Below are 27,171 nucleotides of genomic sequence, written 5' to 3'. Positions count from 1 at the left end.
TGTGGTACCAGGGATTCAAGGGAGAGAGCCCATCCCATGCTAGGACATTCACAGGAGGGGACAGTATCCAGGCTGAGCCTTCCTTCACTAACACACGCACCCTCAGCAACTTATCTCCCAGAGGCCTGGGCATATTCCCACTCCCCAGAAGTCACAGTCTGGGAGCTGCTCTTTCCTTCATGCTTCCCTGCACCCTCAGGAATGCCTTCATTAACTTATATTATGTTGTACTGCCTGCACTGTAATGACTGTGGGTTTCCTCTCCCCCATCCCCTCCCGTCTCTCACACACACCCTAGATTGTGAGCTCCCTGAAGATAGGAACCATGTCTGCGTCTCTTGTGTGTCCTAGGGCCTGGCATATGTGTTTAATAGGTGAGTGAACAAATGCATACCTGAGTGAATGTTGTCTCTTTTCCCCATAGACACACTTTGCACACTCCCTGTGTACTCATGTTCAGCCATCTCTCCTGGTCCTCTCCTCTTCATGCACATGCACACACTCCTGACCCTGAATCCCCTAAAGTCCCAGAGTTATGGCCTGGTTCTTTGTTTCTTTTACCCATTTGTGGTCGATCTAGGGAAGTCCCAGGGCTCTCCTGAGAGTCTGAAAGGGGAGGGGGCTCTTAGCTCCTCTAAGCCATATTAACTGGGCCCAACTTGGGGCAGAAAAGGGCTTCCCTGGGAAGAACCTGGCTGTTGGGAGGGTAGTAGGGTCCTATGCTAACCTGAGGGCCGCCGTCCCAACCTGACCACACCCTCCTGCGTCTGCTCTCCCTACTCCTGACCTGTGAGGCTGTCCCAAGGTGGGGGGTGGTTGTGGCCTCCGTCTTGAGGCTGGCCAGCTGGCAGACACCGCCGGATTTAGAAGTCATTTTCACAGCAGGGAGCCTCCAGCCTCCCACCCACAGGGCCCTGCAGAGCCAGTCTGAGATATGGCTCACCAAGGGCTGGCCCCCAGACCTGCAGTTGCTCCTCCTCTTCTCTCTCTCACTTTCTCCTGAGACCTTCAGCAGCTGGTGCTGACTCCACCCTTAGAAAAAGATGGAGGAAGCCCTGGGGGGGGGGGGTGTCGCATTGACACCCTAACCACTCAAGTGCTCCCACTACACCATTCACCCATTCAAGGAGCTCAGTTTTTCTCTACCCCAGGGCTCCTCTCTCCTCTCTACCTGGCTTCTGCTGCCTGGTCCTCCTCCTCCCCTACCTCTAATTCTCTCTTCCCCCTCCTTCTGTCCTCATACCCCCAACACGAATGAAATAGCTCTAGAGAGAAAAAATAATCAGAGCTTAATACTTTCTATATACCAGGCATTGTACTAAGTGCTTTACATATTGAATAATTTAATCCTCCCAACAAGCCTATGAAAAAGCACTATTAATAACCCCGTTTTATAAATGAGGACACCAAGGCACAGAGAGGTTGAGTAACTTGCCACAGGTCACACAGCTAGTATGAGGTAGAGGCAAGATGTAAACCCAGGTTGCCAGGCTCCATTCTAAACACAGCACTACCCTACTTCTCTGACAATGGTAGCAGTGTGGGTGAGCTCTTGGAAACTCCAAGAGCCCCTCCACTAGAGCCACTCCGCTATCCCGTGCAGCTCACCTCTTCTACCAGCCCCAGAGCCCTGTAGCTCCTAGGCTGTAGCAAATCCAGGCAGATGCTCTCACGCTGCCCTGGCCTTCCTCAATCTTCCTCCTGGCCTGCAGTCCATCCTCTTCTCAAGCCCAGAGGGCCAAGGCACACCCTCCTCAGCTGGCCCAGGCTCACCCCAACCTGGCCTCAGTTTTCACTCCCACCTTTATCTTCCACAACTCCTCTGAATGTACCCTCAACTCAGGTCAAACCAGACCATTTGGTAATTTCCTAAACATACCCTGTTTCACCACATCCATGCCTCTATTTTTGCTGTTCCCTCTACTTGGAAGCCCTTTCCCCAAATTCTATCTCAGATGTCACCTCCTCCATGGAGCCTTTCATGATCTGGTAAAATCCACGCACTCTCCCCTGTTTGACTCCTTACAGTACTTACCACTCTGCTCAATACTATCGCTATCTGATACGTTTTCATCTTTACCCCACTGTCAGGCAGGCCTTTCTCATTTCTTTCCTGGAGCCCAGCCTGGTGCCTGGTTCCTCTCAGGTGCTCAGTAAATGCTCAATAGTTAGAATGGGTAGTAGTTAGAATTGTAGGTGGAAAGGAGACAGACCTCAGGAAACTTCCATCTCTGCCCAAGGTGACCCCCACTGCCTTTACCTCCTCCAGCAAGAGCTCACTTGAAACCCGACAGTGTGGGCTCCAAGCAGGTTCTGGGATGGACCTTCCTGAGTGACTGAGCCATGCTCTCCCCTTTGGAAACCCAAAGAGAACCATCTCCCTCCACTAACCCCAGGCAGCCTGCCCGGCTTAGGGTCCAGTCTGGCGCCCTCCCAGGCCGCCCAGCCCCCTCCCCGGCCGCCCAGCCCCCTCCCCGTCCTGCCCAGTCTCTCTGGGTGCGGGTGGGGAGTGACGTCGAGATAATTGGCGACCAAAATCATAAGTGGTTTGAGAAGGGGGCTGGGGATCTGAACGCTGAGCCGGAGCAGGAGTTGGCGGGACTCGGTGGGGGTGGGGGCAGAGGCGGGGCGGAGGGCCGGCCCGGGCCGGGACTCCGAGACTGAGTCTGGGCGAAGCCCCCGCGCCCGCCGAGTCGGCGGCTAAATTTACCCAGACTGACTCAGCCTTTGCCCGGAATGGGGGGTGGGGGGAGTGCGCCGGGGCAGTGGGAAGAGCCAGCGGGGGTGGGGTGGGGGGCAAGGAAGGGAGAGTCCGGACTGGGGGAGACAAGGGTGGGCTGGGAGTTTCCATCAAAGGAAGGAGTCCCCTCCCCCCCCCAAGCGAGAAGGAGCAGAGGAGCCCTGGAGGAGGGGCACTGTGGGGAATGGGTCGGTGAAAGGAAGAAGATGCCAGCCAAAGTTGGACAAAGGGAAGCTTAGATTTATTGAGCGCCTACTGTGTGCCAGGCACTGTGCAAGGCGCTTTACATACATTATTCTCATTAAATCCTCACAACAACCCTGCGAGGTAGGTGTTTATAAACCCCCATTTGACAGATGAGGAAACTGAGGCTCAGGGAGGTGAAGTGATTTGGCCAAGTTCACATGGCTAGTAAATAGAGACAGAGGAGGTGTCCAAGATCCGAGGGAAAAAAAGATTTCAGTATCTGGGTCCCAAGCCAGTCGGTGTGGATGAGTACAAAGAGGGGTTCGGCGCGCTTCGGCAGTCTAGAAGGCCAGAGGCCTGCTCCCGACCTCGCACGGCTGGAGGCGGCAAGGTGGGGGACCGGCGCGCAGTAACGAGGGATCAATTGATGCACTGGCAGGGCCGGCGTAGCGGGGACTCGGGGACTAGCTACCGGGGAAATCCGCGACCTGCGCGCGCCCCATAGTGGCTACAGCGAGTATTACACCCCACACCTACAGGCTTTTGGGGACCAGCCTCCCCCTTCCTTCCCTGGCCGGTTTCTGGAAGAGGCAGAGATGCAAGAAATTCTCAGAGTTCTTTCAGATGGGTGATACCACCTGGGTGGGAGATCGTGGTAACGATTCAGAGCATCACTAAGGAACACTGAGGAGGAGAAAAAGGGGAAGGCCTAAAGAGGTCCCAAGCTGATTCATTGGCTGCCTTCCCTCCCCAGCTTGGACCGCCACAGGCCAGGGACAGTGACAAGGCCACCATCCTGCCCTGCCTTGGGGAGCGCTCATCTAAACCTGACAGGAGCCCTTGTCCACTCACTCAGCTCTTGTGCAAATCCTGGACAGTCTTGAATTGAGAATGAGTGCAGGTGACAATGAAGCCACCAGGAACCCTCAGACTCTGTTCACTTATTCCTAACTCTTTCTCGGCTTGTGGAAGGGAGGATGAAATAAAAAGCCTCTCCAAAGGCTCCAAAACGTCAGGGATGGACCTTAGAACTCCCTCATTTTACATCCTAAGAGTCCTGGAGAGGGGAAGTGACTTGCCTAAGGTCACCCAGCAAGTCAGTGTTAGAGTTGGGATTGGAGCCCAACACTTGTGACACCAAAGTGAGCCCTCTTCCTCCTTTTCTGGTTGCTTCTGGACCCTTTCCTCTTCTGCCAAGGGCTTCTCTGTCACCTGGTTACCTCAGTCCAAAGCCTCTCCATCACTTTCTCCCTCCTGCCCAGAGGCCCTGCCCTGAACTTGCCCTCCTATGACTATAGCATCCCTGCCCTCCTGCCTGATGCTGGCCACGCCTCTCTGCTCAACTGCACACCTGGTGCATCAGCTTCTGCTGAAGACCTTACTCCAGTGCCTGGAACGGAGCAGGCCTTAAAGTCTATTGCTCACCCACTTCTCCTGAAAAAAAAAAATCATGAATCGGCATATGCTCCCTTTCCTTTCGTTTGTGCGGCTTCTATTTCGAGTATGGGAACGGATATGAGTAAGGGGTACAAGGAAGTCTGTGAAGAAGAAAGGGGACCAGTGGGCCCTAGGATGGAGGGGTTGGGCAACACAAATACAAGAAAAAGCCTCTCACTGCCGCTCCCTATTTCCCTGCGGGGTCCCTTTAGGGTCCCTAGCCCCGAAGAGGGCCTCCCCGGTTTGGCTGATGACGTCTAGAATCTCTCGGATACTGTCGCTCAGCTCTGTCTTCCCACCTTCCCGGGGCCAGGTCTGCTCATTCCGCCAGGCGGCGCCCGAGGCTTCTGTGTCGCTTCCATCAGAAGAGCCGCTGTGGACGCTGAGCTCCGCAGCTTCGTCCGAGTCCGAGTCCGGGGCGGTGTGGCGGCGGATGCGGGACACGGCTTCCCGCAGGGCCCCGGCGTAGGGCCCCGGGGTCCGCGCCCAGCCCCGGCCCGCGCGCAGCGGGACCGCCGCCACTTCCTCCGAGCCCTCGGCACCGCCCGCGCCTCCCGAAGCTGCTGGGCCTAAGGCTGAGTGCTCTGGGCTACCTGGCTGCATGGGGGCGTCCTGCAGGTTTACTTCGTCCACCGGGAGCCCCAAGATGCGGGAGGCGCGCTCTTCCAAGGAGGAGTCCGCAGGCTTCCCGCCCTCAGCTTCGAACTCGCGCCCCCCACCAGGCTGGTGTGAAAGGCGTTGGCTGCTCAACAGCAGCTTTTGGCGAGGGGAGGGAAAGCCCGCGGTCGCCTCGCCCTCCTCCTTTTTGGGCTTCAGTTGGCTGGGGGCATCCTCCACAACGCGCGGCACCGCAGAGGACAAAAGCTGCACATGCTGGGTACGAGGGGTCGGAACATACTGGGACCGTATCACCACGCACGTGGCGTCAATGACAAAGACACCTTCTCCAGGAGCAGGGCCTCGGGAACTACGGGGCAGGGTGTGGGCGCGGCGGGTCACCTTCCAACCCTCCAAGGTCTTGGGTCCTGCCCCTTCTCTATGACCCAGGGACTCTCTCCATCCCGTGCCTCCTGGAGCCCAGGGCCTGGGGAGGGTCTGGCTATGTCGGGGAGCCTGCTTTTTAAGGGAGGGACTCCAGCATTTGGGGAGCCAGCTCTGTTCTCTACCTTCTTTCCCTTCCCCAGAGCCCTTGAGATGGGGCCTGGACCTGGGAGCGGGACGCGGGGGGCTGGGAGACGCAGCTGCAGACCCCGCAGGAGCTGTCTCCGTGCCTGGGCTCCCAGCAGCTTTGGCTTGGGCATGGCCGTCATTACCACTGTTCAGGCCAGCAGCAGCCAGCCCCAGGCTTTTCTCCGCGGCCCCCTTGCCGGACTCCAGCCTTGGCCTGGCTGTTCCACAGCCTGGGGATCCCCCCAAAAGACCTCGCCCCTGTCGGAGACCCCAAGCCCCAAGGACGTCCCGGTAGATCCGAGGATCCAGCTTCTTCTTTGCGCACCCTCCCTCTGTCCTGGCTGGAGTGGGAGCAGGGGCTGACGAGGCAGGGACCTGGGAGGGCTCGGAGCCTCGCTTAGTCCCCAAGGTCCTGTGGGGGCCTTCGTAAGAAGGTGGAGCCACGTAGGGTGGCGGCCGGTCCCAGCGGCGTCTCGGGGCTGCCCCGGCAGCGCCTCTCAGCAGCAGGTGAGCCTCGTAGCTGGGGGGCCCTGGCCGCCGACCTCCCCAGGGCCTCGCCCACGCCGCCCCTGGGTCGCTCTGCGGCTGCGCGAATGGACGGGGCGGTCGCCCCACCAGCCCCAGGCGCTCCGGCCGGGAGGGAGCTGGGAGCCCTGCAGGCTGGGCCACCCGAGGGGCGTTCCGAGGTTCCGGGCGGGGCCGACCCAGGGGGCTCCTTCGGGCCCCACCAGCCTTGCGCCTTTTTCGCTCGGTCTCCTTGGCCTCCCGCTCCTGCGATGCTGCTTTCCTTTTCTCTTGCTCCCGGGCTCGGACCTCGGCCGGGGGCCCCGCCCGCCAGTTGGTCGCCTCCTGCAGCACCCTGGAGGCCCAGGGCCGGCGGGGCGGCGGCTCAGGGGATCCCGGGCGCGGCCCACACCTGGGACAATGAGCAGGAACCCAGGTGAGCAGTTTGTGGGGGAAGGGAGCCGAGGTCCGGGGAGCTGGGAGCATTGGAGACCATTTGGGGCAGCCATGTGGAGGGGTGTGTGTGAGTGTGTGCGCGTGTGCACGTGCGTATATGTTAGGGCTGAAGTCGAAGCGGGACTCCTCACCATCTCTCCATGCACACTTTAACAGCGTCTGCCCCATCTCACCTCCTGCCCTTTTTCACGCCCACTCCTGTCCCCCCAAAACAACGCGGGGTGAATCAGGCCCCAGCCCTCGGGATTGAGGGGGAAGCGTGGGAAAGAGAAGGGGGACCAGCAGCGCTGGCTGGTGCCTGCGGGGAGGTCTGGACCCCACTCCCCGCCCCACCACTCTATTCCCCTCACCCGTCCTTCACTCACGTGCGGCTCTGGGGCCCTCGAGCCCAGTAGCTGGCCTGGTAGTCCATGGGCTGTCGAGGAGGGGCACGGCGACTATAATGACAAGAAATAGTCTTCACTTGGATCACCAGCAGCTTGGATTTCTGCACCCAGAGGCAGCTGCCAGATTCTTCATCCTGGAGCTCCCCGGGGCTGTCGGGCCCCTCGCAGAATAGCTGGCCATCCAGCATCCTGCCCCACCCCACCCCGGCCCCCCACCCTCCCACCCGCCCCGAAAGCCCCCTCCCAGCCCAGGGAGCTGGCGCCCACTGCAGAGCGGCGGGCCCAGTGACTGGGGACTATATATACCCAGGCACACGTGTGTGCCTGTCTGTGTGTGTGCGCGCGCGCATGTGACACGGCGCAGACGGCTCAGCGCTGCTACCTCCCCCGTGTGCACGGCCGCCCCCTGGGGCCTGGGATTGGGGGCCCCTTCCCACTGCTCTTGTACCCCAAGCCTGATGGGACCTGCACGAGTGGGCAGGGGACTTCTTATTCCTGCCAAGCTGATAGTGCCCCCATCCCCGTCCTAATTTCTTCAACCTTCCTGCCGTTTTAACCCTTCACTCTCTTGCCTGTCAGGGTGACTGACCACCAGCGTTCTGCCTCTGACTTCCTGCCCCGGACTTCGGTTTCCCGGACAGGGAGGTGATGAGAATGGAACTCAAGGTCTCTGCCTGCCACTCTCTGCTGGTTTCCATGGGGTTGGGGTGCAGGAGGGGCTGGCCCAGAGTGGGGGGCTATTTTTAGCGGCAGTGGCATTCGGGTGCAGAGAGATGAGTAACCAGCTTGAATGCGGTGGAGGGAGGAGGCGGTGGCTTTCACGCAGCTTTTGTGTGACTCTGGGGGAGAGCTGCCTCCCTCAACCTCAACAACGGTGACCCCTATACCCTCAACTTCTTACCCTCTCAGTGTTGCAGCCCAGGGCTGCTGGTACAGCGGGACACAGGATCCTGTCTTGGCCATCAAAGCCACCCCACACTTGCATTCTAAGATGTTTGTCCTTGACCACCCATGGAGCCCTCTCCCCCCAACAATCCAGAAGCCAGGATTTTGGGGTCATATTGTTTTGTGCCCACACAGCTCTGCTATGCACTTGCACCCTTTCAGAGGGGATGGAGAAGGAATGGTGTGCTCCCTTGGCAAAACCAATCCCCTAGCAACTGAAATGATAAAAGTGGCCCCCATTTCCCAGTGCAGAGCTCGCTGTCCTCACTATCACAATGCCTGGCTCACTCAGCCCCCACCTGAAGTGGTGCTCAAGATGCTCACCTTCTAGGCTCATTCTGTCCTGGGGGGTTGTTGCTTACATCCACATGATCCCTCCCCCCAAGCCTATACCAGGTGTCCCATGATTCACCATGGTAATGTTAGTGGCAGCACAGCCCACGCCAACCCTTCCATGCAGACTTAGCAACCATGCCTGGCAACCATGGCAGCAGCTCCAGTGGAGGGGAGAAGTGAGGGGAGGTGGGGGAAGGAGTGTGTATGGTGATAGTTTCTGAGGAAGAAGGGATAATTTGCCTCTCCTGAGAGGAATAAGTAAGACTAGAAGCCTCCCAAATTTTGTCCCTTGTCTTCTGCTCCATCCTCAGACTCTGAGACTGATTGGTTGGGTTTTAGGGAGAAATGGGAAAAGCAAGAGATCTTAATTTGTTTCTCACTAAAGTACATGCAGCCCTTTGGGTACAGACATTTCCTTTTAAGGGGATGGGGCCAGGAGGGTTGTTGTGGCACAAAGACTGACTTACTGAGAACCACAACAAAACCCAGGCCTCCTGCTCCCTAACATGGGCCATTCGAGAGAACCCAAACGTCCCCTATCCCATCCACTTGACCCCCCTTGAATCCATACACCTACCAGCTGCACTGACGGCTCTTTGCTTGAAGGTGCTTCCTTCCACCCAGGTCACACCAGAGTCCTAAGGCTTTTTAAAGCCTTTGCCTCCTCCCTAGACAAACCCTCTTCATGATGGAATGTGACATAAGGAGACATCTGTCCCTTCCACCATGCACCCACCCACACACACATAAACATACCCTCATTCTAATAACTTGGAAGCCTCCCTCCCTCAAGTCTGGGAATGTGCTGTGAGAGCTGGAAAAGAGGTGACTGCATGAGCAGGGGCTTCTCCAAGGCCATGAGGCAGCACTGAGAGCTGAGCTCTGATGAGTGCCTTGATACCTTTCCCCGTTCCAGTAGGAAGCCTGGTTTGGAGGAACAAGTACAGTATGGCTGGTTTCATTAGAGTTCTTAGGGGCAGTACAGGGAGGGGCAAGGAGTTACTCTGCAAGTGCTTCAGGTCCTGGACAGGAAATGGTACCATACCCGCCAGGCAGTGGTGAGACAGTGCCCAGAATTTGGCTCATACCCATCGACTAGCAGTCCTTATGGTCTGTGGTGCCGACTACTGTTTTGGTTTCAGCACAGGGAAAGGGTCTGATGGGGTGACCATGGTCCTGCTGCTCCCCCACCTCCCAGCTCATTCTCAGCTTGGAAGAAAGGCAAAGGATTTGTAGACTCAAAGACAGTGCCAGCTGAGCAAACTCCAGAGTCCAACCTTTCCTAAGAAAAGTTGATGGTAGTGGCAGGTCTCCCTGCCTAAAGGAGACCCTCAGTCTGTCTACTTTCTGGAGACCTAACACTATTACTGGATTTTTCTTGGGTCCCAGTTATGGTCCAGGTAGAGGGGAAAGTGAGGTAATAAGGAGGATTGCAGGGAATTGGGTGGGGAACAGTTATGAACGGAGAATTAGAAAGACGGTAAGTCTAGTGAATGGTAAAGAGATGAGCTCTGGAGCCAGACTGTTTGGGTTCAAATCCTGGCTCTACTTTTTACTAGCTGTGTGGCCTCGGACTAGTTATTTAGCTTCTCTAAGCCTCAGCTTTTTTTAAATCTGCAAAACTGGAATAGTATCTACTATTGTTTTGAGGATTAAGTGAATTAATATATGTAAAGCACTGAGAGTCATGCCTGGCACACAGCTGTATATATGTGTGTGTGAGCTATTATTATTGTTATTAATGATGAGTTGAAAAAGCTGTATGAACTAGGACGGCTGGAGCAGTAGTGTCTATCAACTAAAAATCAAAGACTGCAATACCATGACGAGGTTCCCGTCATTTTAATTAGGTTTGCCATGAGAAGCAATAACCTCAGCTAACCACTCTGCCCTCCTCCTCCACCTAACCCCCTTCTCCCTTCATATGCACACAGCACAGGGACCCAAAGGCCCTCCACCCCACTCCCATTATGGGAAGAAATGTTACTAAATGGACTCAGCCCCCTCATACAGCATGAAACAGGATGAATAAAAATATCTCGAGTTTTGTTGTCCTATTATCTAGGGTGGAGTCAGGGGCAGAGATACAGGCAAAGGCTGGGTGAGGTCTGGGGATCTCTTAGAGATCAGAATTTGCCTGAGGAGCACAGAGCCCATAGTTCACCCAGAAAGGGGGCTATGTCTAAGAGGACAGACGCTAGGATGGGCTAGGCTGAAAGTTTTCCTCAAGTGTATGTGTGAGGACAAGGACAGCTAAAAATCCATTCTCCTTCCTCCCCCAACACCTTCCCCAGCTCCCAGGTGGAAGGGTAGGGGGCTGCAGAGCAGGGAACAGAGTCACAATTCTCTCAAGGTTTCATCTGTGGCTCCCAGAGCCTCGGGCGGGCAGTGAGTGGGGCACAGCCCCTGGTGATGCCTGATCCCTTGCCCCAGCTCAGGGCTTCTCTCCGCCTGTGAGCACCAGGGCCTGCAGGATGTCAGACAGTGATACAATTCCCTTGACCACATCATTCTCATCCACCACTACAAGTCGGTGAACCTGGCATAGAGCAACAAGGGAGAAAGGGATGTTTAGTGCCAGCCTCAGTTAGGGTGAGCCCTTTCGCCCCTACCCTCCTTGCTGAACCCCACTCTCAAGGCTGCTCCCCCCAGCTCCTCTTGGGTCGCTGGCCCCCTACCTCTGCTTCCACCAGCCTGTTGATTATGGTCTCCAGAGTCTCATGCAGGTAGCACTTGAGGACACCCTCAAAGTAATGCGATCGATGTTGCAGGGCTTTGGTCACAGACACATCTAGGTTGTTGTAGGTCTTTTCTGCTGCCAGATTCTGGAGAGAGAGAGGAAGGTGCTTGCAGGGAAGCAAAGAAGCCAGCCCCCAAACCCTGAGCACCCCTCCAACCTCACCAGCGGGATTTAGGGCAGTTGTCAGCCATGCCCACAAGCTCCACCCAGCTCATTCTATTCCTTTTCAAATAGGATTTGAAAGCTTGGAGGCTTCTAAAACCCATAGGTCCCAGAAGAGACTCTCTTCTTCTCCCTTTCCACATTCAACACCCCGCCCGTTTCCCTACCTCCCAGCCCCTCCACAATCACTCACGATAACATCAAACTTGGAGTAGATGTCCACCACACGCCCTAGGGGGACAGAGGCAGCTCAGTAAGGAGGATCTGGCATCCAAGGCTCCCTCTGCCCATAGAATCACACTCCGGGCTGTGGTAAGCGATTTTCCCAGAGCCACCCTGGCTTCCCTGGAGCCCTCCCTCTCCTTCTGCCCAATCTCTCACCTTTCTCATCCACCACTGGCAGGGCTGAGACTCGGTGCTGTACAAAGATGCCCAGAGCCACATAGACAGGGGTGGTAGTGCGGACCATGGCAATGTTGGCATAGGTGCCAATCTGCAGCTCTTCCAGAGACTTGGACATGAACTCTGGCTTGGGGAACTCAGTGATCTGAGGAAAGAACTGTCAGCTTGAATTGCAAGGTTCCCTAAACCACCCTTGGACATCCTTCCAACTCAGTATATAAGAAGTAAAAACTGGGCTGAGGAGCACTTACAAACAATTTGAGGAACTTGAGGATGCGCTTGTGGGTGAGGATGTACAAGGTGTTGCCTGATTCCGGGTCAATAACTGGCAGCCTGTGGATCTTGTTTCGAATTAATGAAGAGACGGCATCAAATAAGCTGTGGGAAGGTGGGGAATAATGATAAGTTCCACAGTGCTGGGCCTGAGAGTGGTTAGACAGCTCCTTAGGGTATGTTTATAAACAGGGAAAACTGGTGGTTGGGGAAGGGGAGCAGTGTTCAGGCCAGACCTAAAGAGAGTGAGTGAGTGTGGGGGGGGTGGCGGGGGACGGGCAGGGGGGTGGGAGGAGTGTCTTTTCTCTCTTCTGCCCCTGGATTTCTGGGTGTCTAGGGTTTTAGCTATGCTGATGGCAAGGCTCTTCCCCTTCTGGACAAATAGGTAGCTGGAACTCACCTGGCATTAGGAGAAATGCAGACAAGTGGTTTAAAGGAGTCCTGTAGATACACCTCTGAAGGGAAAACGGGGGTTCAAAATATCACCATGTAAAACCGTTTCCCAGGAAACTCGCCATCCCTTTATCCTTTTACAATCCCCAATTCTCTACACACCTCTCCAAGTTTCTATCTTGTGTTCTTCCAGCTCATAGATCTGTACCTGGAAGCAGAAGCAAGAGAACTTGAGACTTGATCTCCCTGCTTCATTAACCCCTTGTGGTTTGCTTGGAAGAAAGGAAATGAGAATGAGGGACTCTGGGCAGGGAAAGTGGTTTGGTCATTGGGCTAAGGTTCCTTACCAAGGCTGACTTATAGTAGCGGTGCAGGATATTGATGAAATCAGTGATGGTCAGCATGCCTGGAGGCCAAGACAAGAGCCCTCAGCACTGCTTAGAAGCTTCTTTCCCTGCCCAGCACAAGATGCCAATAATACTGTGTTCTAGAAAATTTTGCTTACCCACAAAACTTTGCTTCTTACTATCCCACAAAGGGGCAGCTCGCACACCATTAGTCACCAAAGCAAAGAAAGCTTTCTTCACCTGTAACCAGAGAAATAATCACAAAGGGAAATTCACAGGGGGCAGGACTTTAAAAGAACAGGGGTTGGGTATGTTGGGGAAAACATGAGACTAACCCCATAGAAGGACAAGGATATTTACCCTTGGGATGAGAAAGGTAAGAGGTATTGAACCAGAGTCTCCAAGGAAGGGGGAAGGGAAAAGAGGATTTCACCTACCTGCAGGGAAGTATCAAATACAACCAATTTGGAGCTTGTGGGAATCAGGTCATAGCAGCGATGAGACTTCATGAAGGAAGTATACACGCTATTGTTGGATTCTGGGGTCTCTGCATAGGGTGCGATAGTTAGTAGCTTCCTTCCATGCAACAACTCACAGTCAAAAGGAGCAGAAATAAAACAGTATTGTAGTTGCTCAAATATTTAGAGCATGATATTTTATAAGGCCCCCTATTCTATCTGTTTTGTTCCTATTGTTCCCAAAAAACCTGGATAAACCCCTTAGCAACCATTTCATCCAATGCCCATTTCCAGGTAGGACTATATCTATTGGCTCCTTAGGCAAAAGGTAGCTGACTAAAACATGTCAATCTTTCATTAATCTGTTCTAGTCTAAAAGTTTTTTCTCATCTTTAACTCAAGTTTTCCCTTTCATATATTTAGCACATTTTCACGTGCACTTTCTTCTCAATTAAGATGTAATTAAGCTTGTTAAAATTCGAGTAAGCTTCTTAAAATTCTTCTAAGACCCGCAAATGAGAAAGGCATGGTCCAAATTGGGCCATTTCAGATCAACACTAAGTTGGAGCCCCGTGCTCAATCAACTTGGCCCAAAACACCCTGCGAGTCCATCTTGGAATGACTCTGTGAATCAGAAATCATCCTATCTTCTCTAGGCAAATGGGAGACCCTGTCTGTGTTTACCTTTCCATTCCTCTGATTGTAATTGCTTGCTCTAAACTGGAGAAGCAACCCCAAAATAATAGCCTGAATGTGCTACATACTATGCTATGTGTACTTAAAAATATTACATCATTTAATCCTTACGACAAATCTGTAAGGCAAATGTTGTCCTCATTTTTCATATGAGAAAACAGGTGGAAAGCAGAGAAATAAATTGCTCAAGGTCATACCATTAGTAAGTGACAAGAAAGACTCAAACGTAGATCTACCCGATTCCAAAGTTCATGCTCTTAAAATCCTATGCCAGTTGTTTGTTTGTAATTTTTAATTTTTTACCAAAGGTACACAGTTTAAAGAGTCAAACAGTTCTACAAATTTTGTTAAGAAAAACTGCAGTCCCTGGCACCCACTTCCCTGTACTACCCCTTCACAGAGATGAGACCTCTTTTAGCTGATTATTTTGGTATTTATTTCTATGTCTGTAAATAACATGCTTACATTGCTACTTTTCTTTTTTCACTTTTAGGCATTATTTATTATCATCCAAGGAAGATGAGAATTTTTAGTTCTCTTTCCTACCAGGACCCCATTACAAACATGTACCTCCCATCCCCTCATTCTTTCAGAAGTTAAACTATAATGTTGGTTACATCAGTATTTAAATAATTTTGACTGAATATTCATTATTCAGAGCTAAGCCAAATAGTAAACTCAGATGTTTTTTCTTTCTTTCACAACTTTTGTTTTCCTTAGAGTTAATAATTGTCTTGTCTTTTTGTTTGCTTAATTTTCTATGTATAGTATTTATAACTAATTCAACCCTGGAACTCTTTACCAATTGTTTAAATCTTTCAAGAAGTTCAGAAGTATTAGATAGTCTATCAATTTAAACTACCCAAAGTCGGGCCGGCCCCGTGGCTTAGCGGTTGGGTGCGCGTGCTACGCTGCTGGCGGCCCGGGTTCGGATCCCGGGTGCTCACTGACGTACCGCTTCTCCAGCCATGCTGAGGCCGCGTCCCACATACAGCAACTAGAAGGATATGCAGCTATGACATACAACTATCTACTGGGGCTTTGGGGGAAAAAATAAATAAATAAATAAAATTATAAACTACCCAAAGAAGTCTCTCCAGAGCCTTCTGTTGTTCTGGTGAGGAAGATCAGCCCTAAGCTAATATCTGATGCCAATCCTCTTTTTGCTGAGGAAGATTGGCCCTGGCCTAACATCTGTGCCCATCTTCCTCCACTTTATATGGGACGCCGCCATAGCATCGCCTGACAAGTGGTGTGTCAGTGTGTGCCCGGGATCCGAACCTGTGAACCCCAGGCCACAGCAGCAGAGCGTGCCCAGTTAACCGCTGTGCCACCAGGCCGGCCCCTCTCCAGAGCCCTCTGACCTGCTCAAATCTGGGCTGATTTGCCTACTGTGCACTGCTGTCATCCTGAGATCTTCCTTTATCACCATCCAAGGGACCCCTTTCCCATCTCCCCTCTATTGGCACTCCTGTGTCCTGTATCCCATGTTTTCATCTTTTTTGATTACTTCCTTGTTTTCATGGAGCAGTTCTTCCAGTAGCTTCCTGAGAAAGGGTACATGGGAGGTAAATTTTTGGAGAACTTGCAGCCTGCAGATATCTTTATTTTACCCTCATCTTTGATTTATAATTTGGCTGGATATAGATTCTAGGTTGGAATTTCTTTTCCTGCAGAACATTGAAGGCATTGCTCCATTGCCTTCTAGCTTCTGGTGTTGTTGAGAGTCTGAGGCAATTCTGATTCTTTGTATGTGACTTTTGTTTTTCTCTCTGGAAACTCAAGATCTTCTATGTTTCCAGTGTTCTGAAATCTCTTGATGATTGTGCTTTGGGTGGGTCAATTTCATCCATTGTGCTGAATATTCAATAAGTCATTTCAATACGAAAACTAATGTCCTTCAGTTCCAGAAATGTTCTTGAATTATTTCCTTGATTGTTTCCTTCCCTCTGTTGTTATCATTTTTCTCTTTCTGGAACTCTTATTATTTATATATTGGACTTCCTAGACTGACTCTTTAAGGTTTTTGTTTTTCTTTTGTTTTTTTTGGTGGGTTTTCATTGTTGTTGTTTTAAAAATATTTTTTCTCTCCTATTTTCCAGTTCTTTGATTTTTTTTTTCACTTCTTTGACGTTTAATTCTACTTTCTTGGAGATTTCCTCAACTTGACTTTCCAAACATCCTACTCAGTTTTAAAATTTTACTATTATAGGGCCGGCCCCGTGGCTTAGCAGTTAAGTGCGTGCGCTCTGCTGCTGGCGGCCCGGGTTCGGATTCCGGGTGCGCACCGACGCACCACTTCTCCGGCCATGCTGAGGCCGCGTCCCACATACAGCAACCAGAAGGATGTGCAGCTATGACATACAACTATCTACTGGGGCTTTGGGGGAAAAAATAAATAAATAAAAAATAAAATAAAATTTTACTATTATATATTTTTTTGGTTTTTTTGTTTCCTTTTGCTGAGGAAGATTCACCCTGAGCTAACATCCATGCCAGTCTTCCTCTATTTTGTATGTGGGTTGCCACCACAGTATGGCTGCCGCTGAGTGGTGTAGGTCCACACCCGGGAACTGAACCTGGGCCGCCAAAGCAGAGCACGCCGAACTTAACCACTTGGGCGTGGGGCCAGCCCCCCAAATTTTGCTATTATATTTTTAATTTCTGAAAATTCTTTTTTTAAAAAAATTGTATCCTGTACTTGTTCCGTGGTGGAAATATGTTCTTTTATCTGAGTATATATTAATGTTATTTTCTAAAGTTTTCTTCTCTATACACTGATTTTTCCCCTCTGTTGGTTTTTTTTCTGTTTGTTTCTTTTCATGTTGTGGGGGGCAGTTTGGATCAGCTTTTTTCATGTCAGAGGCTTTCTTTAGATGTCTGGTAATCCTTGGTTTAAAGGAGAATTCAAACCATATTTTAAGAGTGGAGTCTTTAAAGCTGACTGGAAGCTCTAAGTGTGTAAATGAGCCTTGTTGACTATAAGCCAGTTAGAGGGGGAACACTCAATACTTATATTTTGGGGGCTTTCCCCTCAAGGGGATTCTGGAGAGGATTTATTGATTCCATTTTGTGCTTGGAGAGTGAAGTCTTCTCTGTCAGCACTCTGGAAACTGAATGGGGGAAAAGGACTGGTGTCTCTGCATCCAGTACAGTTCACTTCATGCTCCTGATTTTAACACAGCACCTCAGCCCTCAACTGGGCCTGAGCCCCTCTCCAGACCTCTAGTCTTTGACAGAGTTGGGAGGGGGGGTTGCTCAGCTGTACTCAGTGGGGTAGGGAGTCTTGGGATCTGACTGCTTCTTAGACCTTCACTGCCTCTTTGCTTTCCCTACTGCTAGTTTATAATTCAGTTTTCTCAGGTCTGCTAAGTCATTTACCACTCTTCTGTCTGCTTTCCAGCTTCCAAAAATTCATTGTTATCATCTCCTTTCTTGTTCTCCCTATTCTGGTGGGTTTGTACCTTTAAAAAAAATTCCTTTATGGTGGTTTTAGTGGCTTTTTGTGAAGGAATGAAAGTAGATGCATGTATTCGATACACCATCTTTAACTGGAAGCCCACCATTGTTTTTCAAATTTGAAAACTCACAGACTCCCAAGAACATGTCTATTGACACCAGTTTAAGACATGCTACATTGATAGTTAAATACTATCATTTTAGGCTACACCTACAAACATATTTGGTTTGGCTTTCAAAGTATTTTAAAAATAATTTAAATCAGTTGCCAAATTTTAAAAACCTGGAGATTTACATAAAAATCCAAATTCTCAGTTTCTTTTCAAAATCAGATCTGACAAAACTAGGTCTTAAATTCCTGAACAGTAACAATTGACCAGACCTGGATAGTTGCTGCCCCTTTTTGTGCGACGAGATCTACAGGTTGTCGCAGTCATACGCAGCCCACGTCACTGCTTAATCCATGTAGACGATTTGAGTTTTTGACCCCTGCCTTGGTGGGGGGCTAATGCAGATGTACTCAAAAACATAAAATAAGCACTGACATCATGTGGCAGTACTCAATTATGAGGAGTCATTCAGATAACTCAAAATATGACTATATTGGGCCGGCCCCGTGGCTTAGCGGTTAAGTGCGCGCACTCCGCTACTGGTGGCCCGGGTTCAGATCCCGGGCGCGCACCGACGCACCACTTGTTCGGCCATGCTAGGGCCGCGTCCCACATGCAGCAGCTAGCAGGATGTGCAACTATGACATACAACTATCTACTGGGGCTTTGGGGAGAAAAAGGAGGAGGATTGGCAATAGATGTTAGCTCAGAGCCAGTCTTCCTCAGCAAAAAGTGGAAGATTAGCATGGATGTTAGCTCAGGGCTGATCTTCCTCACAAAAAAAAAAAAAACACAAAATATGACTTAACTTTTTTGGATACCAACAAAATGAAGAGAGAACATTTAAAAATTCTTGTGGAGAACTCACAGACCCTTAATAATATGTCCTAGGATCTCAGCCCATATTTCAATCCTCTGAGAAAGTGTGTACTCCTTTTTTTGTGTGTCTGTGTGTGAGGAAGATTGGCCTGAGCTAACGTCTGTTGCCAATCTTTCCCTTTTTTGCTGGAGGAAGATTGGCCCTGAGCTAACATCTATGCCAATCTTCCTTTAGAAAGTGTGTACTCCTAATGCCAAAAACATGTCCCAGGAAGCCTAGGAATGTTCTTGGGCAAAATCTTTACCAGAGATGCCCATAAATTCTACTTCTTTCTCGATGGCCTAGGGTTGGGCCATTCCATTCTAACCAGGTATTTGGGCAGATGCTGGAATTGCCTTCTCCTGTTCCCTGGATTTTAGAGTTTAGTGCCTCTATTTCTAGATTAGTTCTAAGGGCTTTCAAGGCCTTTCTATAATTTCTTGTGTATATTCAGTGGTTTTAGTAAGCTCACTAGATGATAAAATCCTAGTGGCATTATTTCTGGGGTACTCAGAAAATACCAGAGACTTCTGAGACATGGTTAGCCAGTCCAGAGTTGCCTATGGAAGTTTTCCCTGTACCTCAAAAGTTTCTCTCAAGTAGTTCGATAATTGAAGATATTAATCATCCTCACCTTACACAAGATTTATTCCTAAGTGATCTTGCTAAATTATTGTTCCTGATGTGTGTGGTTTGGCACATTATCTGGCCCAGCTTTGATTGTCCCAGGGGAATCCTGGGAGAGCTTCAAAAGCATTGCTGAAGATAGGTTAGGATTGGGCTATTGCTTTCATACCAGTTTCCTTTCTTCAGTAAACTTACCTTGAGGATGCTCATTTTCCAGAGCTGGGTGGCTATCTGAAGAAGTGACCTGGAAAGACAAGAGAAACAAAGGTTCAGCCTATCTTAGGCTCCATATATTTTAGCCTAGCAACATTAGGAGAAGGGCTGGTGAACTAATGACTTCCTTCAAAGCACTATATGGCCCTTTAGAAATATCATCTCATTAATCTTCATAACAACCCTGAGGTAAATACTATTATTAGCCTTATTTTCACAGATTAGGAAACTAGGTTCAGGAAATATTAAGCAACCTGCCCAAGGTCACATGGCTGGTAAAGGGTGGAATAGGGATTTCACAGATCTGTGTGGTTGCAAAGCTCATGTCTTTATATACTACACCACCTAATGAAACATTAGATCTTAAAAGCTGAGCTTAGAAAATCTGACCTTACGGCTGGCCCCACAAGATTCTCACAGATCTACTTTATAAAAACATGTAAGCCAGAGGGACACACTGCTTTCCCGTAAACACTCACTAAGCATAGTTGTGGGCGCTAGAATCATTGACACACCCCTTACCATTGAGAGAGGGCCACATCTGGGGAGGATTCCAGCAGCCGACTGTCAGAGAGCGAGTCGACGTTTGAATGATTGAGGGTAGATGAGGAGCACAAATGTTCTGAAACTGGGGACCTGGGTCCTCTCAGCACCCTTGTGAGTCAAAGGCCGCTACAGCCCAGACAGTGCTGGCTTTCCAAGTTTCCTTGCCTATGACAGTCTGAGATTAGACAGTGCTTTGAATACAGAGAAACCTTCAGAACCATCTCTGTGGTCACTCAAGTGGGAACATTTGGAAATTTCATTGTTATCTAGGAAGTCAGGAGGGATCATGATAATTTTCATCCATTGGAATCAACAGTTTTGGCTCCATTTGCTCTGGGTAATATCCCAAAAGTAACTTAAAGTCATACTTCACCTCCATAGCTGCTGTAGTAACATGAAGTTAAAGGCCTTGGCCTGAATCTGGGAGGTTGGCTTACGGTAAACAGGGTCAAGTTGGCAGGACAGCCCTAAACTTCCCTCCCCTAATGGGCCAGGGTGGGGGCAGGGAGGAAGGGGGATAATCTCCTCTCTTCTCTCTGGGCTGCATACAACTATCAGCTTGGCCTGGCATTTTGGCAAGGCTTTCGGAACAACAGCCTCATCACTTATAAGTGGGAGAGAGGGCTGTTCAGCTGTAAAGATACACACATGGTATAACAGTCTCACAAAGATCTATACAAAGACACAGAAACTGCCACTTCTTTAGAAATTATTGTACCCATCATATGATACATACTACACTGTGCTACAGTTATTTTGTTCATTCTCTATCCAAATAGATTATAAATTCCTGGAAGCCTGGAACTAGTTTATATTTCTTTGTATTCTCCATACAACTAGCATGTGATTTTGCATATAATTCTCAATTGTTTTGTTTTTTAATTCTCAAATTGATAATGATAGTGATGTACATTGATATGAACAAAGAGACCTAAGACTAAGTTACAGAGAGAGAAAAGAGACGTACAGCTAAATAGAGGTATAGATACCTACATAAGAGAGTCTGACACAGTTGAATATGACTTTATCTTTCTCCACACAGGAGTAGGGTAATTATGTCCACTCCTCTCTACTTTTAATAACATAGGGGACCTAAGAAAGTACCACTGTACTACCTAAATACAAAATATTATTACAGAGACATAAGCTAGATCTGACACACAGACCCAAAATTGCTTCCAATTTCCTGATCCATATTTCCAATTGTTTGCTAGACAACCACAGATGTTACAGAGACTCCTCAAATGCTCCAATACAAAATAGAACAGCATCTGTCCCTCCAATCCTATTATTCTCACTGTGGTTCCCATCTTTGTTTTTTGCATTGCTGTCTTCCCAGGGGCCTAGAACTGTAGTCTTGATTCCTGCAAGAATGGACTATGCCAACTTGTCTGCTTAGAATTGCAGAGCAGGGCATGACCTAAACTTGTCCTTAACATCTATCAGCAAAGCTGATATGTTAGAAATGCCTCAGATCTGTCTCTCTCCCTTCCACTTTCACAGCTTTAACTTAGGCTTTTTCCTCTCACTTCCGCAACATTCTCTAAACTGGTCTCCCCGCCCTAAATCTGTCTCCTCTTCAATTCGTCTTTCATGCTGTCACCAAGTTCTCTCACCAAGCTTCTCAGGTTTGGAAGAGACTTTTATCTCCAGCAACCAAGAACTCACTACTTTCTGAAGTAGCTCTGTCCATTTACAAAAAGCTGTTAAGAACATTCCTAAAGCACACTCACGACCTCGCTGATAAATCTTCCACGGGTCCCCTTATTACAAAACAAAGTTCAAACTTAGTGTGGTATGCAATACCTTCAACCTGACCTCAGCCTACTTTTCCAATATTTTCTCCCACTATGACCAAAATCCAAAGCTCCAGCAACATCAAGCCACTGGCTCACCCCCAATTATCCTCTACATACCCCAATTTCTATGCCCTTGCTCACACTATTCTCTCAACCTGCAATGCCCTCGCCCAGGTTCACAATAATTTCTCCCTCCCCCATGCTTCCTTTATTTGCATCTTGATGACAGCATTTATTACAGTCTAACTTAAATAACAGCTGTCACTGGCATACCCTCACCCCCACTCCAGTTAGGCTGAGCATTTTCAAAGCAGAGGTTTTCTTTTTTATTCTTTTTAAAACAATTTCTTTCCCAAGAACCTAATTCAGTACATAAAGTATGAAGACTAATTAGAAAATCTATATAAAAATTCTTTGTAAACTATAATACATTTATAAGGAAGTAAAAATTAATATGTTATTTTGAATTTAAAGGAATCAGACCTTTTATTCTTCTTCAAAATTCTCTTAATCTGTAAGAACTGACTCCCTTGCCTGGGTGGCCAATTGCAAATCACTTTACCACTGTGGTCTGTTGTCTTCTTTACAACCTGAGAGACGAGACCTCTCTGCAGGCAGAGAAAGGGTACGGTAAAGGAATTACTTTGGGCATGTAACTGATCCAAAGATAGGTGAACCTGCAGCCCTTACACAACTACAGTAGCAGATGATAAAAATCAAGATAGGAAGAGTTACGCTGGCTCACAAAGGCTACATGGTTAAAAACTGTTGGAGAGGGAAGTGAATGGGAAGGGTTCCAGAGTGCTAGGAAATGGCTCCTGAGAGTGAGGTGGATCCAAACATGTAGCAGGCAACTTGCAGCATCTCTGGGAGGATGACAGAGACCTGCCACAATCGGGCAATGCCTGCTCGCCAAGAATGAGCTATGCCAACGTGCCTGCTTAGAATCGCAGAGCGCGGCATGACCTAAACTTCTCCAGGGACACAGCGGCCTCGAACACTGAAAGATTCCCTCCTTTAGGGAAACCTCACTTTTCAGTCTTATTAAGGGTATATGACCTCGCTGGACACCTCAATGCCGTATAAAAGTCTTTTAGATGTCCCTCCTGACAGGGATTGTAGGGATCACAATCAGACAACCGGGGACCAGGTGCTACGTGCAAGACGGGGTCCCTCGGAAGCCCCCTGCCTCATCCAGGAAAGATGGATTACAACCCTGCTCTCTCAGGCAACCTCTGACGGGCTTGAGGCGCTAAGAGGAAAGGCGGCCCGAGATCGCCAGGGTGTGCGTGGGTTCCGGAGGAGCTAGAAGTCACTGCCTGCCCGGGCTAACAGTGCGGAGGACGGAAGGCAGGCGCGGGCCTGGCCCAGTCCTAGGAGATGCGCCCAGCGAAGGAGCAGAGGGGCAGGGTCACGACATAGGACAGACACCCGTCTCATTTACTGAGCACCAGCGCCGGCCCCTACCCAGGCTTCCCCGGCCCCTAACAAGGGTCTCGGGCTCCACAGCGCCCCCCGCCGCCCTCCTCACCGTCTCCATTGCTAGAAGCGCCGGCTTGGTTCGCTCGCTTTAGGAAGCTCGCTGGCGGGGCGGGGAGTGGGAGGGCCTACCCCACTTCCGGTACCGCGACTCACTTCCGCCTACGTCAAGGCAGACGCAAGCCAAGGGCGGAAGGCGGGGAGTTCACCCTTCCCGCGCAGCCTGGCCTCGGTAACCGCCCTCCCTTGGGTCGTCTCGGGCCCTCAAGGATCCCGCTGACGGCGACGGTGACGGGACGGAGCCGCTTGTATTTAAAATGTTGTTTTTTTATTTGTCGTTTAAAAACAAACTTGGAAGAAGCAAAATCCAAAACTTGCCCTTTGCCTCTTGCAACATAAATTATGTACAGTTCAGAATGATCGCTGATACAAAACATGCCAAGGACAGGGGCGCTGGGGGTGGAGGGAGAGGGCGCTTTAAAAAAGGGAATCATTTCATCCGTTGTTACGAAGGACCAACCTTGCTGTACAGGATACACACAACACAAAATAAAGTCTTCACGGGATTCACACTTGTCAGCGATTTATTTTTTTAAAAAGGGGGAGGATCCTGGAGGTGAGGGGAGAAGACCGTAAAGGGGAAAAACTGAAAATTGAATATGTGCAAGTGTAAACCAACCCAAAATACAAACACGGGGGGGAAGAGGAGAGGAGGGAATTCTGATGCAATTATACAGGCGGGGTACTTAAAAAAAACCAACAACCAAAATTCCAACCTTGTAGCTTGGGTCTGAGTTAGTTTATATAAAAATTAAAAACTGTATAAGGTTTCTTCACTAAGTTCTACAGGACTATCGGATACCTAGCATATGCTTACAAAGTCTGCCCCACCCCCTTTTCCCAGTCCCAGGGCCCAAGCCCCAACCAGAGTCTGACTCACAGAAGCCAATCTCCCCCTCCCTGTAGCCCAGACCTTTTGCTCTTGGAAAAGGAACAGCGGATGGCTTTGGGGGCAGCAGCCCAGTCTCCCCACTGTCTGATTTAACTACAGTGGTTTCTGTGGGGGTGAGGGGATGTTATTCTCTTAAACATTTGCAGCTTGAAACAGTTGAGGAAGCAGCTTAAAAAAAAAAAAATCTCCCTACCCCCATCAATCCGCAACCCCCCAAATTCAAAAACAAAACAAAAACAAACCTAAAATCACAACAGCGACCGTGCTCCCCCTCCAGCAGGCCTGCCCATCCACCGCCACCAAGCCCATCCCTACACTCCAGACATTTGATTCTTGAAAATATTAATTACAAAATGCCCTTTGCCCACAGCCCCTAGGAGAGAACTGCATATAAGCTTCATCTTCATCCCCACGGCTCCCTACCAGAGAGGGGTCTGGGGCTTCACCCACCCCCTGACCTACCCCTACCCCCAGGAAGAGGTTCAACTGCAGCACAAGCTTGGGCAGAAAGGGGAAGGAAAGGGAGGCAGGGACCCATCACCCTCTGGCTCCCCCTGGGGCCAGCTCACTTTTGTGCGTTATAACATAGTCCAACTATACAACAGGGGGTGGGACTCGCCCAGCCTCTATACCCCCACCTTACAGCAGTCACAGCCAGGGGGTGGGGAGGAGGGGGTGAGGAAAAGGGCGGTAGGTTGGGTAATGGAGGGGGCCCCCCCACAAGGGGAGCTCCATGTGTCCGCCCCACACCCCCCTACCATTTATAAACTGGTTTTGTAAAAAGAAAATAGATATATTTATATAGAATATATAAAGCACAAAAATTAGTAGTTTTACATTTGCTCTCCCCGAGGGTGGGGGGAGAGGGGAGGGTTCTCACCTCCAGCCGGCTCCCCCATGCCCCACAAGACTATGTACAATCCCATGTATAAATAGATAAATACCCCCCACCCTCCCCGCGCTGACACTAAGCTCCCCCACCCCTACACCACCACCCCTTCCCACCAGACCAGCAGCAGTTTGGTGACTGAGGGAAAGTGGGAGCTCCGGGCCACACCCTGCCTCACTGGGTATGGGCATGCCACTCAGGGATAGCCCTCACCCTACCACCCACCCACCCCATCCAGGGGCTGGAGGGCAAATGGGCTCATGATGGGGCTGGGAAAACAGGAGGGAGATATCCTGGTCCTAGGTTTAGCACACCCCTCCTGCCCCATGTCCAGATGGAGAAGGAAGTCCTAGAGCAACTAGGGGCCAGTCATCCCCAATCTTCATCATCATTAGCCTCAACCACCATGCCATGCCCATAATTAAAAACAAAGATGGATTTTTTGTTGTTGTTTTTAGTTCCTCCTCCTACCCCCCTTCCACCCACTCAGAAGAGGGCAGTGAGGTGGGGGAGAGGGTTGGGGCAGTAGGGGGCTTGGAGAGGGTCTCACATTTCAAAACAGCAAAAAATCCAACACTTAAATGAGGTAGGTGTGGGTGCGGGGTCTCCTTGCCCGGCTTGCCTGGCTTGCCCTCCTGGGCAGCTGGGCGCCTCTTTCCCATTCATGTTGCATTTGTCAGAGTGGAAAACAAGGAAACACAACCCATAGAAAGACAGAAACACAGAGGAGAAGAGGGAGACAGAGACAGATTGAGAGGGAAGAGGATGGGGGTGAGGGTGGGGGCAGGACCCGGCAGGCAGGGCCAGGTGTGGGACCCGGCCTTTGGGATTGTCAAGCTTAGTCAAGTCTCTTTGCAGCCTTGAGTTGGGCCGGAGAGGTCGGTGGGAGCAGCAGGGCTGTGAGGCCCGGCCACACATCCTCCTCCCCTCTCCCTGCTGCCTCCCAGATGCTTCTGGGTAGTTCCCGGCCCATATCCCCCTCAAACCTGAGATGCCCAATGGCTGCTTCTGTCTGGCCCCTCCTGGAGCTGGGGGCAGAGATGCCAGCCTGGGGGCCGGTGGCGGGGAAGAGGGTTGTCCCTGGTGCCCAGGGTGGGCTCGGCCTAGGGCCCTCTGCCCCAGCCTCCTGCTCCAGGGGCTCCGGTCAGCCGGCAGCCCCAGCCCTGGATCCTGGCTCTGACTGCTACCTCTCTTCCCCCTCATCCCTTTCAGGGAAGAGGTTGGGGGTGGGGGGACTCCCCTGCCTAGTAGCCTCAAAGCTTCTTAGTTCATCCATTTCCGACAATTCCAGGCTCCACAGTGGCAGGGGATCTTGTGCTGATCGTCCTCAAAGTCAAACTGATAGTCATAGGTCAGCTGGAAAGAGAAGAGGGCAGAATCAATGCCAGTCCCCCAGAGGAAGTGGGGGAGGGCAGAGAAGATCTGATCTGAGGGCAGTGGCTTTGGAATTGGGCTCCTGAGGAATGGCAGATAAGAAGGAGCTGCTTTGTCACTCACTCGGGATGCTTCCTCTCACCTCCTCTCCTTTGGGGATTCGCCGGCTAGAGATGATAATGATTTTATCCTCCTTGTCAAATGTCACAACTTCCGCCACACAGTTAGGGGCACAGGAATGGTTAATGTACCTAGGCAGTGGGACAGGGTCAGGGATGCCAGGCAACTGAGTTGGGATGATTTTGGTTCCTTGTTAGCCCACCCCCAGAATGCCACCCTCAGGGACCCCTAAATCCCTCCTTCCTCATTCCTCTCTCACCTGGCAGGGCCTCCGGTCAACGTAGCGTCAATCACATGTTCATTGTTTATTCGGAACATGTAGATGCCTCGATTCTAGAAAGGCAGAGGTTGCAGAAGAAGGGGCAAGAATATCAGAAAATGGAAGCAGTGGTGGTGGTGGGATCAGGTGGTGGACTGGGGCAGTGGGCTTATCTTCATTTCTCATTCTTCCTTTTCTCACCTCTCCCCTCCTCCTCCCACAGCTTTCCACCTGCTTCTCTGGCCCCAATCCTGCCCCTTGCTCCTTGGCTGAGCATGGACTATGCACCACAATGGCCCCTGTGCCAGGCCATACCTGCTCCTCATAGATTTTCTCACGCCGGTTGGCCACCTCGTTGCGAATGATGGTGCCAATGTACTCGATGACCATTGTGTGCTTTTCTAGGTCCTTGGCTGCATACAGCCCCAGGCCCTGGATACGGGAGCGAGCCAGATACACATTGTTCTTCCACTCAGTGCGCAGCCGTCGGTACTGAGATGACTTGGAGTGCACAAACTGCTTGCTGTACGGGGTGTTGGTCTCGCCTGTGAAGGTGCTCTGATATGCCTTGGACATGCTGGTGCTGTTCAGGGTGTGGGGCCTGAGAGGCGACACAGTCCATGACAAGACAGCTCTCCCTCAGACCAAGCAAACACCACCCGCCTCCTCCCTGGGATGTGCAACACGCCAGTAAGGGGCGTGTGCTGCCTTGGGAATGGAGTGGAGGCATCTGGTTCTTGGCTTTGGTGAGGCAGCAACTAGCTACAGGGACCCTTCCAACACTCTGGGTGGCACAGAGAGCCCAGGATGGGGGGTGAGGGGTGGAGGGAGGGGGTGGCACCAATTCCCCTACA

General features: G+C 50.6%; 3 protein-coding genes across 11 annotated transcripts in view; all 3 read right to left on the bottom strand.

Moving 5' to 3' along the window:
• Positions 1-3,420: 3,420 nt before the first annotated feature.
• Positions 3,421-7,067, bottom strand: DDN (dendrin). The gene is made up of 2 exons (XM_004428968.3): positions 6,859-7,067; positions 3,421-6,449 (listed from the first exon to the last, which is right to left on the bottom strand). Exons 1-2 carry the CDS (start codon positions 7,065-7,067, stop codon positions 4,538-4,540), a joined length of 2,121 nt encoding a protein of 706 aa, XP_004429025.2. The 3' UTR covers positions 3,421-4,537.
• Positions 7,068-9,983: 2,916 nt separating this feature from the next.
• On the bottom strand, positions 9,984-22,880 carry PRKAG1 (protein kinase AMP-activated non-catalytic subunit gamma 1). Of its 3 annotated transcripts, none has more exons than XM_004428970.3 (12): positions 22,776-22,880; positions 18,882-18,930; positions 12,915-13,024; positions 12,636-12,717; positions 12,478-12,536; positions 12,293-12,338; positions 12,138-12,192; positions 11,716-11,842; positions 11,444-11,609; positions 11,256-11,293; positions 10,839-10,985; positions 9,984-10,699 (listed from the first exon to the last, which is right to left on the bottom strand). In XM_004428970.3, exons 1-12 carry the CDS (start codon positions 22,782-22,784, stop codon positions 10,595-10,597), a joined length of 993 nt encoding a protein of 330 aa, XP_004429027.1. In that variant the 5' UTR covers positions 22,785-22,880; the 3' UTR covers positions 9,984-10,594. The 3 variants fall into 3 exon arrangements, with proteins under 3 accessions (XP_004429027.1, XP_087298593.1, XP_087298594.1); XM_087442467.1 differs by having other exon boundaries at positions 12,915-13,067; positions 22,776-22,878; XM_087442468.1 differs by lacking the exon at positions 22,776-22,880 and adding an exon at positions 19,422-20,056.
• Positions 22,881-23,289: 409 nt separating this feature from the next.
• Positions 23,290-27,171, bottom strand: part of KMT2D (lysine methyltransferase 2D) — a 39,327-nt gene continuing 35,445 nt past the window's right edge. For all 7 annotated transcript variants that reach the window (XM_087442461.1, XM_087442465.1, XM_087442466.1 and 4 more), the window contains 4 exons: positions 26,633-26,918; positions 26,318-26,391; positions 26,081-26,189; positions 23,290-25,920 (listed from right to left, as the gene is read on the bottom strand). In XM_087442461.1, coding sequence (XP_087298587.1) covers positions 25,828-25,920; positions 26,081-26,189; positions 26,318-26,391; positions 26,633-26,918 — 562 coding nt within the window. In that variant the 3' untranslated portion in view covers positions 23,290-25,827. The remainder of the gene's footprint in view (positions 25,921-26,080; positions 26,190-26,317; positions 26,392-26,632; positions 26,919-27,171) is intronic.

This window comes from Ceratotherium simum, chromosome 17, assembly GCF_057802395.1.
Source record: "Ceratotherium simum simum isolate JZ-2026a chromosome 17, ASM5780239v1, whole genome shotgun sequence".
In the NCBI taxonomy this organism is placed as follows: domain Eukaryota; kingdom Metazoa; phylum Chordata; class Mammalia; order Perissodactyla; family Rhinocerotidae; genus Ceratotherium; species Ceratotherium simum.
Note: the sequence above shows the minus strand (reverse complement) of the source record. Positions and strands in the feature narration are given on the sequence as shown.